Source organism: Rhinolophus hipposideros, assembly GCF_964194185.1.
Source record: "Rhinolophus hipposideros genome assembly, chromosome: 1".
Taxonomy (NCBI): Eukaryota; Metazoa; Chordata; class Mammalia; order Chiroptera; family Rhinolophidae; genus Rhinolophus; species Rhinolophus hipposideros.
Genome location: NC_138047.1, coordinates 58,732,008 through 58,747,739, shown reverse-complemented (window position 1 = coordinate 58,747,739; position 15,732 = coordinate 58,732,008). Strand labels below are relative to the sequence as shown.

Below are 15,732 nucleotides of genomic sequence, written 5' to 3'. Positions count from 1 at the left end.
TAAAATAGATGTTTCCCCTGGGACTAGAGGGCAAGAGTCAGGGGGCAGGGGGTGAGGAATAGGAAGGCTCAAATGTGTTTCCTTTTCAGTTATAGCTTCTAAATAAACAGAATACAGCTTCAAAAGCTTGGCTGTCAAGAGCACTTAATGAACTCTCCACATACTGGAGTTAAGGAGGAAAAGAGAAATTAACATGATTGCTAAATTTCTATTTGTAATCCAAATCTTGCTGAAAGCATACATACTAAGGTACTAAATTTGGAAAATGAAGAGGAAAATCTTTTAAATATGGTGCAACATAATTTTTTCCTAATAGCACACACATTCAAAAGTTGTTCAATATGCAACTTTGTCCCAAATTCACCATCACATTTTGCAAATTAGGTTGAACAATAATGTTCATAAATTTTAAAGAGTAACCATTCTATCCCTCTTATTGTACTGACGGTCAACTGTGTTATTTATTACAGTATAGTCAATGTCTTCCCTGACAGCTAATTTTCACTAGAAAGTTCTTTATGAGACCCTCTGCTAATATTAGGAAGTGAAAGCATTTGTTGACAAAAGAGCATTTTGATTCATTCATTTCTGATAATATAGTTCATGTATCAAGATTATTTCTTTTCCTACTGTTTATTTTGTATAATTCACAAATATGAAAGCCATTATGTTTGTTGACATTTAATACCATTTTTTTTTCTTAAATTTTATGAAATTAAAGAAAGGAGTATTAACATAACGCAGCGGCAAGAGTCAAATAGTCTCATAAATATACTTGGCCTCACTGCACATGTCTAAATCCAAAACAATATGTAAATTTTTCTTCAGTTATGTAGAACAGCAGCTTTATCAACACAATTTTTTAAAATAAAAGTAAAATAATCAGCATTTTACTTGATCTCCAGCATTTTGCATGGCATCTTTCCAAACTTGGTAGTAATTTTTCAATCGCTCTTAATCTTTGAATTGCTGTGTGACAAGTACACAGAACTGAATTTAGAGGAAGTAATAGCTTTCCTAGATGCATAAAGACCAGGAATCCATAGATTCCAATTCTACCAATGCTTCTGGAGGCTTCTTGTGCATGGAAGTGGAAATCATCTGTTCCCACAAAAGGATTCTGCTAAATGATTATCCTCTCTGTATTAGAGAAAAACTCTCCTAATTTTAAGATTGCAGTTAAATTTCCCTTAATGTAAGCCAAGAATTGAACTCTATGCAAAATGGAGGATTTATTGGACTGGTTCAGCAGCAGCTCCCAGAGTCAAAGGCAGGGTCAAATATTCAAGACACAGGAGTAGATACGCAGGCAGCTCAGGGAACTCAGCAGGTGGAGCTCATGGCCATCTCTTTAAAGTGGCTAGCTTTATTGTCTCCTTAGCTCTGAATCTCAACATTTCTTATGTGACTTCCCACCAGAGAGAATCCTGTTGGCCCAACATGAACCAGTCATCTAAGTGGATAGGGAAAGGCAGGACACCTGTGGCTTCTGGCGGCCCTCTTCTGGACATGGGCTCCATTCCCAGAGCAAAGACAATCGAGAGCTACCATCCCAAGTTTTGCCCTTTGTGTTTAACTTGTTGGCTGCATTTTTTTGTTTCTTTCTTGATAAATATTTTACTAGACATAAGCTCACATATTTAAAATTTTTCCAAAACATTATAATTGAGGTTTATTGCTTCCATTTCTGACTGAAATATTCCAAACATAAAGAAAATTACAAAAGAGATTAACATAACTAATATTAACATAATTACCACATAATTACCACAACATTAACATAATTACCACAACTAATATCCATTAGCCAACATCCAGCTAAGCAATTTACTCAAATCTTTACATTCTCCCATACTGTTATCATAAATTTTAAAGAAAGAAAACCTGACATAAGAGCCTATTCTTCAGTTCTGTTCTTTTCCCCTTTCCAACCTCCTCCTACCTTGCACAATGTAACCACTTTCCTAAATGTGGTGTGTATTATCCCCATGTAATTTTTATACAATTAGAACATGAGTGTATCCATAAAAAATTACCAAGTACTTTGTATGTTTTTAAACTTTATGTAAATATTTTTAATAATGATACTTGTAGAGAATTTACTGTGTTCCAAATAGTGTTCAAAGCACTTTGTGTTAGTTCCTTTAATCCTCACACCTGTTCTACTAACTTGATACTGTTAATAACCCAATAAAAGACAAAGAAACTAAGAGAGAAACGAACAGAGCTTGTCACTGACTGAGGGAGGGTCCTGCACACATTACTCTGAAACATACGTTTTTCTTTTCACTTAACGTGATATTTTTAAGATGATTCTATGTTGATATACAGAACACACCTAGTTTTTCACATTGATTGATGTGCAACATCCCATCCTATGCATGAACCACAATTTGTTCTCATATTTATGAACATTTAGGGTATTTTGCTATTCAAAGCAATGCTACAACGCACATAGTCGTAATTATCATATGTATGTGTGTGTATATACATATATATGCACATATACACACACACTACATATGACAGTAGGTATAGATATAGAGATATAGATATATAGATATAACAGTTTCTCTCAGGTATATGTCTTCTAGTTTAAAGACTGTGCACATCTTTCTTTTTACCAGATATTACCAAATTGCTCTGTGAAATGCACCTAACAAGGCCCTCTCCTGATAGCTCTGAACATGGTGTCTTACTTCTCATCCTCACTTGTATTTAGAAGTAATGATCTTTTTTATTTTTTGCCAGTCTTTTCGGTGTAAAATATAACTCATTTTAATTTTCACTTCTCTGACTACTAGTACAGTTGAGCATCTATCTAGCCATGCACCATATTGTCTTAGTGATGGAGACTTTAATATATGTTATTATGTGATAGGACAGATTACCCACACCATTCTTCTTCTTTTTCAGTCTCCCCATTATTTTTAGGAATGTAAATGTCATTCATTTACTAAAAAATCAGTAATGACTTTAATTAAGAAACCATTTTTCTGTGAATGAATATTTTGCACTGGAAATATTACACAGCGATGATAAAATGTGTTCATATGCATATGTGTCAGATAACAGAATCAACTAGTAATTCACCAATCACATTTCCCTTTGCTCCTGGCACTCAGCTAGACCACATTTCCCAGTCTTCCCAAGTAGGTGTGGCCATATGACTGAGTCCTAGACAAGAGAAATGGGACAGAGTATTGTAAACCATACTTCCAGGCCTGACCCATAAAGAACCTTCTCACCTTCTAAATGATCTCTCTCTCTCTCTCTCTCTCTCTCTCTCTCTCTCTCTCTCTCTCTCTCTCTCTCTCTCTCTCTCTCTCTCCCTCCCTCTCTCTCTTTTCCCTGAGCTAATTCTCAACATTCAGAGAATTTTCACAAGCTGTATAGTAAAGATAATAGAGCTTATCTATCAAAATAGTTCCCTGAATGAGTACATGAAACAGAAAAAGCCCTACTGTGAGTTTAACACAAAGCATAAAGAGAGCAATACATTTTTCTTATAAAACCATTCAGATTTGTTTTGCTTTCTTAAACAGCTCACTTTACCATACTCAATACAATACTTCATATATAGATATATATATATATAAAACATATGATATATATATAATATATACAAATATTTTATATACAAGTATGTATTTTGTATACAAGTATATACAAGTTCATAATCTGTTACCTGAAATCTTTGGAGCTAGAAATGTTTTAGAAGTCAAAATATTTGGATTTTGGTAAGATAATATGATAGAAAAACACATATTAATCTACATTCCCAGGTAAGCCTAGGACAGCATTCAGTAACCAAACACATTAATTTTTCTCCAGTGAAATAAAGGGATAGTCACACCGAATGAGATAAAGTCTATAAATAGCTTCATGTCATGTCAGGTTTCATTGCCAAATAACTTTATTCCAAACTTTACAAGATCCTTTGGTTTTCAGAATTTTGTGGATTTAAAATTGGTGGTTAAGGGATTGTAGACTCGAAAGTTCACATAAACTTTTGTTATCAGTGCACTGCTGTGAGTAAATCAGTGGTCTTTTTATTATTAGTAGCTCTATTTTTATTTATGAAAAGGAGCAATACATTCTTAGGATGTCCATACCTCTATTAATGTCTAAACAATCCTACTACATTTCACCTTTAGACAAATATCCAAGGTAACTTGTTTGCATATAACACTGGGAATATAACTCCATAATCAGGCAGAGATTCACTTTTTTTTCAAATTTTAGTGACCTTATATCATCTTTACTCTTTTTTGTAGTACACAAGCAGCCAAAAGCATCCAAAGCTAGATTTGAAAATGCATAGTGTCCAGAAAGTAGTAAACTGTATCTCCACTCCTTATGATGGCAATTATTACTTACTTATTATAATCACAAACATATCTTTCGTGAATGCACTCAGACAAGATGCTTGTTGCTCACTTATGAGTTGCTTCATTGGCTTGATTCTGTCAATCCAAACAAAATGGCATCTCTTCTATATGAGGACGTGTACTAGTGGATCTAAGATTTAAATGGGAAAGCTTACTATATATGCAACATTTCTGGGCCTGAAAACCATGTTTGGACTTCTGATTATTTGTAAATAAAGATGTCTTTCAAGTAAAATACATGTTATTTTACTTCAAATGACTATGGAAATGGTAAACTAAAGTAATTAATTACACTTTCATCTAAAAATGATTGATAAAATTAGACACTAAAGAAATAATTAAACTTTCATGTAAAAATGCCTGATTAATTTAAATATCTTTAAAACAGTTTTGTCTATACAGGATGACATTATTGAAAGAGTGGCACTTATTTCTTTCAAAGGTGGCAGAACTAAGCTTTGCATCTGTAGTGCCTGGTGGGGGTATCCCTCCGAGGTCTGGCTCCCAGGTGGGTGCACCCAGCTCCCCGTACTGCAGGTGTTAAAGGCTAAAGGATCACACCTGCACTATTCTCAAAAATGTCTGCCTTTGGCTGACAGGACCCACTCTACTTCCTCCTCCCCCAAACTCTGTGGCAGCTGACCATGAATCCATAGAGACTGGAAAGTTGTAGAAGGGCGTGGAGGAGCACATCCCCTTTGCCTCACAGCAGAGCAAACTGATACGACTCACACTCCAGAGCTCCCCGTGTAGTGAGACCAAGGCTAGATTTCCCCTGAAACCGCATGTCTGCCTAGCTGTTTCCTCTGTCCTGTCATGCTTCTCTCATGCCCGTAAGCAGGTTTCACATGAGAAAATTTACTAAACCATTTGCACTAAAATCTGCATCTTAGGCTCTATTTCTAGAAAACCTGAACTAACAAAACACACATTATTTATAACTTATTGAACACCTACTAAGGATTCGGTTTATTTGTGCTTTACATGTTACATAATTTTATTCTAGGTATAGCTTAGCTGTATGAAAATTTTTATCCCCATATTGTGGATGGGGAAACTCAGGCTGTGTAGCGTTGAGGAAGTAATTATGTTTAGCTAGTAATAAGTGGGAAATCCAAGATTCAAACTCAGATTAATATGGCTCCATAAACTCCACTCTACAGAATTTCTCATTGCCTCTGTATCATATTTTTAACCAGGAAATAAAAAATTAAAGATCTATTCAACTATACTTTTTTTTAGTGAAATGGAAATTGATGTGCATTTTATTTTCCACAAACATTGATGTAATTTATTTAAAATGAAGGTAAGATTGTATGAGTCATACAATTTCCATAAGGGTTTATTAGTGGACAAGCATGGATTCAATTAAAAAGGAAATAAACATATGTATAATACCTTCATTTTCTTAAAAGGGAACATTTTATAGAAGTTGGAAAATAGCAAGGAGGGAAAAGATCATGTCAGCACAATGTTACTGGTCATATACAACGCAATCTTATGTTTCACAGAGATTTCAACACAGGAAATGGGTATATTAGGAACTGCCTAATTCATAGGTTTTCCTGACCCACGTACAGTGGTTTCTTTGAATGACTCTGAAGAAAAAGCTGTAAGCAGTGATTTTATACCAGCTTCAATAATGCATATTTCAAAGCCCAAACTAGTCAGCCATGTAACTATTTACATAGTCAACATTCAGTGGGAAAATAAGTGTCAACAGGTTCCACTTTCCCAGCCTGGGACAGCATGTGACCTTTCATTACAATTCTCATGAGTCTCTGATTAGGAAGGGAATATTTCATTTTTATTTTTTCCATTCAATAAATCCAGGATTCTTAGTTTACTACCATCTGAAAAATAACAACACCCCTAACCCTGTCACTTAACCACTTAAAAGAATTACATAATCCTACTACATTAGAGACACTGTAGGAAGGGCCCGTGTCTTTTCTATCTTTGTTTATGGCAATAGCAAACTGGTTAGCACAAAGTAGAACATTAATGAGATGGACTGTGGTTTCCTATAACATAAAAGAATTTCATAACATAATGTGGTTTTCTAACATTCTTATTACTATAACATCTTGCCAATGACTAACAATATTTAGAAGCCTAATAAAATCTATAAGTATCTAATTGTCTCAGGAAACCCATTCAATCATCTTTTTTAAAGAGAAACTCAAAACTAGTCAATGCATCCCTTAAAAACCATCCATGAAAGTACTGCATATTTTTTTACAACTTCTATTTTAGTTACAATTATAGCTCTAGCAATGTTAAATTTTTCTTTTACTGCAGAAATCATATTACTTATTAAACACTTGTCATGTATCATGCAGTGTACCAAGTGCTAAATCTACATTTTCTGTTAAATACTCAATATTAAGATGAGGACACTCTAAATCTCTATATAACATAGCAGGGCATCATGGCTTAGAAAACTTTCATAGCCCCTTTGCAGTCTGTAATACAGGATAAGTGATAAATCTGGAATGTGAGTCTAGTGACTGTGTACCTCCAACTTCTATGCTCTTAACTACTAAACCACATTACATCCTCTAAAGCCAGAATCACACTTCTCTTCCCATTCATAAAATTAGCATATACTCCATTGAATCCGCCAAACAGAAACATGTGGACAGTACTTAAAAACTCCCTCTCACCATTTCCTACATCAAAACTAAGAACATAGTTTGCAGTTTTCTCCAAAATTTCTCAAATATTTTCCCACCATTTATTCTATCATTTCTTTATCCCAGCCTTCTATTACCTATTGTCTGAAATGTAACAATGGCTTATCAGTTGACCTCCCTGCCTCATATCTCAAACCCCGCCCCTGCAGACACATACTTATTCTCACATAATGCTGCCAGTATACTCTTAAAATACATAGCTCATCACTTTGACCATTTGTTTAAATTCTGCCATGGATACCCATCATCTCTGGGGCAATGTCTACACTACTGAGCACAGAACAACAGAGCCATTAGAACTGGCTGTTGCTTACCACTTGGCTTTTTTGCCACCTCCCCCAAGTTTACTTGGCCTATATTCACAAAGTAGAATTGACTAGACTTGGTGACCAACTGGATGCGAATTCTGAGGAGTGGGAGAAGAAAAAGTATTTGGTTTAATTGTAGATGAAATGTCAGTATTTAAGGTATAGCAATGTGGGCATAAACACTGGGGTTGAGTGTAGGGTCTTTTTCTCTAGCTGTCTACTTAACATCTCAACAACTTATTTTGTCAAAGACAATTCAAACTCAGTATCTCCAACACCAGACCCATGTTCTCTGACCCCATTCCTGATCTTGGAATGCACCATGTCTTATAGAGTAGAGCACCATCCAACCCGCTGAGAAGGCCCTTGTCCATAACCATTCACTCTGCCTCAACCACCTCCTCAGCCATATCCCGTCATCACATCCGGCGTAGTTTACCTTCTAAATAACTCACAAATCAATTCTATTTTCTTCCCGGTCCATGCTACCATCTCATCTTCTATCATCTAATCTAGCAATACATATATTTGCATCTATTTATCTCCTCTGTAACTTATTCTCTATAACTGAAGGCTACTGACCTTTTCTGTCTGAAAGTCTAATGATATCATCTCTCAACCCACTTATACACAACCAGAATTATTTTTGTGTTTTTCCTTCACAGTTGCAATTTTGCTTCATTTGTATCCTTATGTGATTATACACTTTTCTTTCCCAAGGAACTCTAAGCTCCATAGACACTTGCTATCCATTGTATCTCCAGAAGCTAGCACAATGCCTGGTACAGAACCAGTTATCACTATTTGATGAATAATTAAATTTTGATGAATAATAATTAACACATGGACAGCAGAGAATCCTCTGTTTTGGTAGCAAGAAGCATCTGACGTCTGACAATTAAGTTCGCGAACTCATCCTAGAACAAGTACTACATGCCTCATAGCTGAATATCACTACGGCTACCTTCGAAGTACTCCCCTTAGAGAGCTATCACTGGCACCAGAACCTAGTCCACCCTTCAAAACAATTTTGGAACTCTTTTTTCTGGAATGGCCATCAGAGCTATCGTTATATTACCTTGATGTCCTGAGTGTCATCAAAATCTCTTCCTTTCACTATTTCCTTTATCTTTGGGTAAAAAAAGAAGTCATTGGGGGCCAGATCAGGTGAGTAGGGAGGGTGTTCCAATATAGTTATTTGTTTACTGGCTAAAAACTGCCTCCCAGACAGTGCCCCGTGAGCTGGTGCATTGTCAGCACTGATGCAAGAGCCATGAATTGTTGGCAAAAGTTCAGGTTGTTTTGTCTTACTTTTTCAAGCAGCCTTTTCCGCACTTCCAAATAGTAAACTTGGTTAACTGTTTGTCCAGTTGGTACAAACTCATAATGAATAATCCCTCTGATACCAAAAAAGGTTAGCAACATCATTGTAACAAGTTCGCAAATTTAATTGTCAAACCTTATATAGACAGTGAGTTTATGGGTCTGGATGATTAACTGAGGGAAAATGTGTCGAATGAAAGAGATGCAATGCAGGTCAGGTGGAGGTATGAGGTGGTCAGCCCAAAAAAAAGATTGGGATAAAAAATCAGAAGAAAGTAGGAAAAATATAACATAATTATGTCATAAACATCAAGATAAGAAAGAAAAGAGATTGATAAGCTATGTAAATACCTCAGAGTACTTTAGTAAGAAATTGGAAATTATTGTCTCCGAATATCCCTTTTACCTCTTTACTCTAATTTCTTTTTTTTTTTTTTCCAGATGCTTCACTCGTACTTTTTATTCATCAGCACAGACTGGGACCAAATAACCCTTCTAGTCAGGTTCAGGTTGTGAGGGTGAATAAAGACAGGAGATGTCAGTAATGGATACGGTCTTCAGAAAGGACAGAGCCACAAATGACAGCGAGGGATCAGTATGGAGGCCCCTCGAGGCGTCAGATGCCCTGACAGATATTCCAAGTGTTCCTGACCCTGAGTCAAGGGGCAGAGATGGCACCAGAAAGCACCAAGGCCTGTTTAGCCCAACAGGATGCCAACCAGAACTTTCTACAGAAGAAGTCATGCTGTCAGACTTTGGCTGTTTTCTGGAGACCAGGCCGTGCTGACCGCTGGGAACTCAGGTGTCATTCAGAGTCATTCCAAGCCTCGGGACTAAACAGCCTTAACTGCCTGGTACAGGTAACGCCATTCATGAGACAGGTGGTGCCCTATGTCCACTTTCGGCACTCTGTGTGGTCTGACAAGAGGGAAAGGAGACAGACGACAGCTTTCCTGAGCGATCAGAGAGGAGAGGGTGAAGGGCAAGATTCCTTCAGCGTCGCTCCAAGGAACACAATCTCAGTTCTTCAGCTGAGACACTTCATACAGGTATGCAGCCAGCATTTTGGTTCCTTCGATGTAGTTACGCCTGTTGAGCTTTTCATTCTGCGAGTGGGCACCGTCATCGGCTGATCCTACAGGCAGCAACATGACGTTCTTGCCTGTGGCCTCCTGAAAAGTCAGAGTCACAGGAATACTGCCTCCTTCCCTGGTTAAGTCCGGCTCAACACCAAACACTGTTTTCAGAGCTTTTCTCCCAGCCAAGTAATGAGGATGGTTGAAGTCAGATACCCAGGGCTTTCCACCGTGGCCCATGTACACCTTGAACTTGTTGGGACTGTGCAGTTCAGCAAACTTCTTAGTCAAGTAGCTTGTAACCTGCTCGCTGACAACCTCAGGAGTCATGTCTGGCACGAGCCGGATGGAGAAATTGCCGATCACTTTCCTTGGAATCACGGTCTTGGCCCCCGACCCAGAGAAGGCGCCTTCAATCCCGTGGAGGGAGAGGGACGGGTACCGCCATCTGTGCATCAGAATGTCTGTCTTGCAGCTGTGCAGCAGGGTGTCTGTCCCCACGTCCTTGGCGTACTCCTCCATGTCGAAGTCGATCTGGTCGTAGAGCTCCAGCTCGTCCTGTGTCACGGGCGCCACCGCCTGACTGATACCGGGGACGAGGATCTTCCCCGTCCTGTCCACCAGGCAGCCCATCAGCGTAATGAGATCCGTCATGGCCTCGTGCACCGAGCCCCCGTACACCCCCGAGTGCAGGTCTTTGTCACTGCATTCCACCTCGATGAAGAAGTAGCAAATGCCCCTGAGACCATAGGTGATGCATGGCTTCTTCTTGCCCAGCCAGTAGTTGTCAGAAATGCACACGTAGTCCACATCTTTGAAGAACGTGTCTTTTCGGGCGAAGATCAGATCGTCCAGGCCTTCGGAGCCGGACTCCTCCATGCCTTCCAGACAGAATCGGATGTTGACAGGGATTTCTTGATTCGTTTTCTGAAAGGCTTCCAGGGCATTCATCCAGCCGGCCACCGGCCCCTTGTCATCAGTTGCGCCTCTCCCGTACAATTTGCCGTCTCGCTCCACCAAGGTGAAGGGCTCGCTGTCCCAGCCGTCCTCCAGGGCCGCCGGCTGCATGTCCAGATGTCCATAAACACACACCGTTTTCTTCTGGGGATCGGAGCCCAGTGTGCCAAGCACAATGGGAGGGAGTGGTATCTCCGAGCCATCAGGGAGCTTCTGCTTTCCAATATCAACCAGTTCCACAGAGCCACCCAACTGCTTGATGTCTGCAGCGGCCACGTCCATCATCCTTCGGATCTCCCCTCTCTTCTCGGGCCATGCAGAGACGCTCTGGATGGCCACCCATTCCGCAAGTTTCTTAACGAAGCGATCCTGGTTTTCATCAACATATTTAAACAGGGTAGTGAGCACTGACATCTTTCAACCAGACTGCAGACCTTGGAGATTCCGCACGCCGCCTCAGCCTACTCTAATTTCTATGTAATATTTTCTTCATACAATCATCACACATTGACTTCTAAAATTTTCCTTAGTCTCTATTATATATATGAAATGCTCTCAAGATGTTACATCTTCATGCATCCTCTGTAATTCTACCATTTCTATTAAGCCATTTCTGGAAATCGCAAGAAAAAATACCCTTAATCTTAGTCTCATTTAAATATTCAATTTATTTAACATTTTCACTGATTTTTCTGAGAAAATGCATTGTGCAATATCTCATATATTAACACAGTGTGTTCAGTTCTGTGAATTTTTTATGTCCTCCTGCAACACTGTGATTTGCCACACTGATGTGAGTTTCTGGATACGTAGAACCAGATCTGTTCGTTCAGTGTGCTTTTTCAAGCACTTATCATAAACACACACTTAATAAATGCTTTGCTGTGGTGATAATGTCAAAAACTTCATAGCATAAACAATCAGAAAACTACACTTTCTCAGGAAACAAGAAATCTACTTATAGATGAGAAGGAAATGGTTAATCATTTTAGTCTTTAAAGGATTATTAAATCTGAAATACCTGGGGCATGAGCAAGTAATGTTTTCACATATGAATGGCACATATTTAAAATAAAATTAAGTAGTTACATTAATAGGAAAAAATACTCAATGTGCCATTTGAAGTACCACACAATTAAGCCTTGTAAACATTTTTTTACATGCATTGCACATAAGGCTCAATATTTTGTCTAAACCAAATGCATGGAATATCATAGTCATTTAAAACAGAGTATTTTGGGGAAAAATGTAAAGAAAGAAACGTATGTGTTTATATATAGTACTTGTATAGCGATATGTATGTATGATACACGTACGTATACATATAGCATACACACACATATATAGTATATTTTATATATGAAAATCAGAGGCATTCATAAAATAATACTGATTTTTTAAATTAAGTTGGGTTACCTCTGGACTGATACAAGCTTTTTTATAAAAGTTATTTATCTAAATATCTATGTCAACAGAATCTATTGAACTGAAAGTTTTAAGGAAACACATTTTAAACTATTTTTATTCTTTGACTAGCAGTTATACAAATGTATCAAATTTTCATAAAACCCTGCTCCCTCCCAGGGCATAGCCTGAGACTACATGTCCAAGCAGTAGCTTTGTGGGAATGGTATGAATGTATATAATAAATAACTTGAGCACTGAAAATATGGGGTGGGGCTCATGGGAATGGGGAACAGAGGGAAGTGCTGTTTGCCAGAGCACCAGGTTCTACAGCAGAGTAAATTCAAGGCCTAAATGGAGAAAACTAGTAAATCAATTTTGCAATTAGTTGACTAAAGGGAGAAAAAGGACACCCAGAACATGATTCAATTACACATAATAGCACTTGCAATCTGGGACTACTAAAATTAAAAGTACAATAAAAAGTGTGACTGTGGGAAAGTAAATCTAATCTTCTAATTTCCTAGCTACATTTAAAGAAAATTACCTGGGACAATTGCTATGGAATTTGTCCTGCAAGCCTTATTAGGCCATGCAGGCCAACTGTGTCAGTTCTGAAACTGTACTATAATTTTTCTAGTATGTATTCTCAATAAGATGACACAAAAAGACCAGCTAATGTGCCTCTGGGTGGAAGTTCTCCATTTATTCTGCATTTACACATGATGTGGAGAGATCCTAATGTTTAGGAAATAGTCGTTTCCCTTGGAGAGTTCAGACCACATAAAATTCACATGTAATTTCTGCTGATAGCAAATTAATACAGATTCAAATCTCATGAATATTGTATGTTTTACAGGAATACTTTTTAAAAAACACATCCATTTAGTAAATGGTTTTAAGTAAGCTTATATTCCTAATAATTAGTCTTTCTAAACTATGTTATATTTGGTTGTAAACAGTTTGGTATAAAACCATTTGGAGTCTGCCTTAAGACAAGGTGAGGAAATAGAAAATTAAGCCTAAAGTGCCACCCTTCACACAAAGATACGTATTCTGCTGATTATTATCACAAATTCAAAGGCCCAAATAAAGGACCATAAGTTATATTCAGAGTCAACAAGTTACAAGTCTGACAAGATTCCAGTTTCCAAGTCAGTGACCGCCCAACATCAAATGTTAACTACTTAGCATTCTGAATAAAAGTTAAATTTAGGACCTTCTCTGGGGGAAAAAAATCATAATAATATAATTAAACATTTGGAGTAACAATGTAGAGAAAACAGATAAACTTGCAGCAGAGCTATTCCATCTTCCCAGGTTCAAATCCACCAACCTACTTGGCAGAAGTGCCTTCAGCCTCCTTCTCTCCTGCTCTAACTTCACTAGGGGCAGTGCTTTCTGCCCCTCTCAAAGACAAACCCTTTCCTGGTGCTCTGGATCTCACCTTCCTCTTAAGAAAGTCTCTCCAGCAAGTATTCCCTTTCTCCCCTACACCATCAATAGCCCTCTGTCTACTGGATCATTCTATCAACGTAACACACAAGTTAATATTATCCTTCTTAAAACACAACAAAGCAAGCTTCCTGGACTCCGGGCCCTCCGTCAGCTGTCACTCAATGTCTGTGCTACCCTTCACTACAAAATTCCTAAAAAGAAATTGCTTCTCTTTGCCTTCACTTACATACTTTTATCTTTTCTCTACCTACTTCAATGAAACATTTAACCACAGCCCTCCATGGAAACAGCCCTCGCCGATGCAATGATATTTTTTTTCTAGTCATAAATAATGGCAAATTTTTAATCATTTGTTGTGGGCTAAATTATATGCTCCCAAAAGATATGTTGAGGTCTTAACCCAATACTTGTGAATATGACCTTCTTTGGAAATAGTACTTTTGTAGATGTAGTAAAATTAAGATTAAATCATATTCAGTTGGGGGGGGGCAGAATCCAATATAACTGGTATTTTTATAAAAACAGAAGATAGAGATTAGACACACAGGGAGAGTGCCATGTCATGGTGGAGGCACAGATTAGACTGACATCTCTGCAAACCAAAGGACCCCAACGATTGCTGGCCACACCAGATGCTAAAGGACAGGCACGGAACACAGTCTCCTACATCTTTCAGAGAGAGTATGGGTCTGCTGACACCTTGATTTCCCACTTCTAGCCTCCAGAACTGTGAGAGAATATATTTCTGTTGTTTTAAGCCACTCAGTTTGTGGTAATTTGTTACAGCAGCCGTGGGAAACTAATATATCATCATATTTAACCTTTCAGCAGCGTTTGAGATGGTGAGCATTCTTCGTTTTGAATTTTTTTCTTCTCCCGTATTTGTAGTATCACTCGCATCTGATTTTTCTCACTTTCTATTTCTCAGTATTATTAGCTGGCTCTTCCAACATTCCAGATCTCTAAATGCTGGAGTGTCCTAAAGATCTGTCATACGACTTCAATCTTTTTACCTATACTCTCTGCCTAGTAAACTTTTGCAAGGCCGTGACTTTACATACCATTTAGACATTCATAACTTTCTATTTAGATTTATACTCTAGCCAAGACTTCTCCCCTAAGTTCCAGATCAATATGTTTAAATGACCAATCAGCTTCTCTACTCGGATATCTAATAGGCATCACAAAATTACTACAGCCAAAATAGAACTAATTATTGATTCCTGAAATAAGCATTCCTCAACAAGAATTGTGTCACAATGAATGCCACCATCATCTACGCACTTGTTCAAGCCAAATTTCCTCCCTAATATTCCACATCCAACCCATCAGTGAGTCGTGTCTGCTTTGCCTCCAAAACATAGAAACAATTCAGGAACTTCCCTCTATTTCAACTATTACCATGCTGTCGTCTTTTGCTGGTTGATTATGAGCTCCCTAACTTCTTGCTTCCACTTTAGCTCTCTTTTCCACATCTTCCACGTTACACAGAAGTAGCAAGATCAGGTCAGGTCACTTTTTGCTTAAGATCGTCTATCAATTTTATGTTACAGTAAAAAAAGAATAAAAATTAAAGAATAAAATAAAATTTATTAAAACCTATATGATCTAGCTGCTGACTTCCTCTCTAATTGCATCTGTCTTTATAATCCCCTTCAATAACTATATTCCAAATATCTGGTCTTCTTACGTTAACTATGTTATGATTTCTGTTATCTCAGGAGGTTTTTATATGTTTCTTCTTCTTGGAATATCTTTCCCTCTCAAATACATTTTTCCTGTTTGGTGTGTCTCTCCTTTCAAATTTCATAGTTATCTTCCTCATTTCCTTCAAATCCCAATATATGTCACCCCCTAAATGTGATTTTTTCTGTATGCAGTGCTTAAAACAACCAAACACTCTGTATTCAATAGCTCTTTATTCAATTTTCTAATTTTATGATCTTCAAAGCACTTATACAGAGCTGAAAGTAATTGCTTCACTTTTATTCTGCTTAATTATTTTCTGTTTTCCTCCCTAAAATATAAACTCTTTAAGGACATAAAATCTGCAAGGTCCCAGTATCTCAGTGACTAGAACAGTTCCAGGTTTGAGCAGGTGCACAAGAAATATGTCTTG

At 37.7% G+C, this 15,732-nt stretch overlaps 2 protein-coding genes across 2 annotated transcripts in view; both read right to left on the bottom strand.

Annotated features, from left to right (window-relative positions):
* The window catches only part of CFAP299 (cilia and flagella associated protein 299), a 543,118-nt gene that overhangs the window by 295,507 nt on the left and 231,879 nt on the right, over window positions 1-15,732 (bottom strand). The gene's annotated exons all lie outside the window — the stretch shown is intronic.
* On the bottom strand, window positions 9,433-11,190 carry LOC308501165 (cytosolic non-specific dipeptidase-like). Its single transcript, XM_081057050.1, has one exon. It carries the CDS (start codon window positions 11,163-11,165, stop codon window positions 9,738-9,740), a length of 1,428 nt encoding a protein of 475 aa, XP_080913176.1. The 5' UTR covers window positions 11,166-11,190; the 3' UTR covers window positions 9,433-9,737.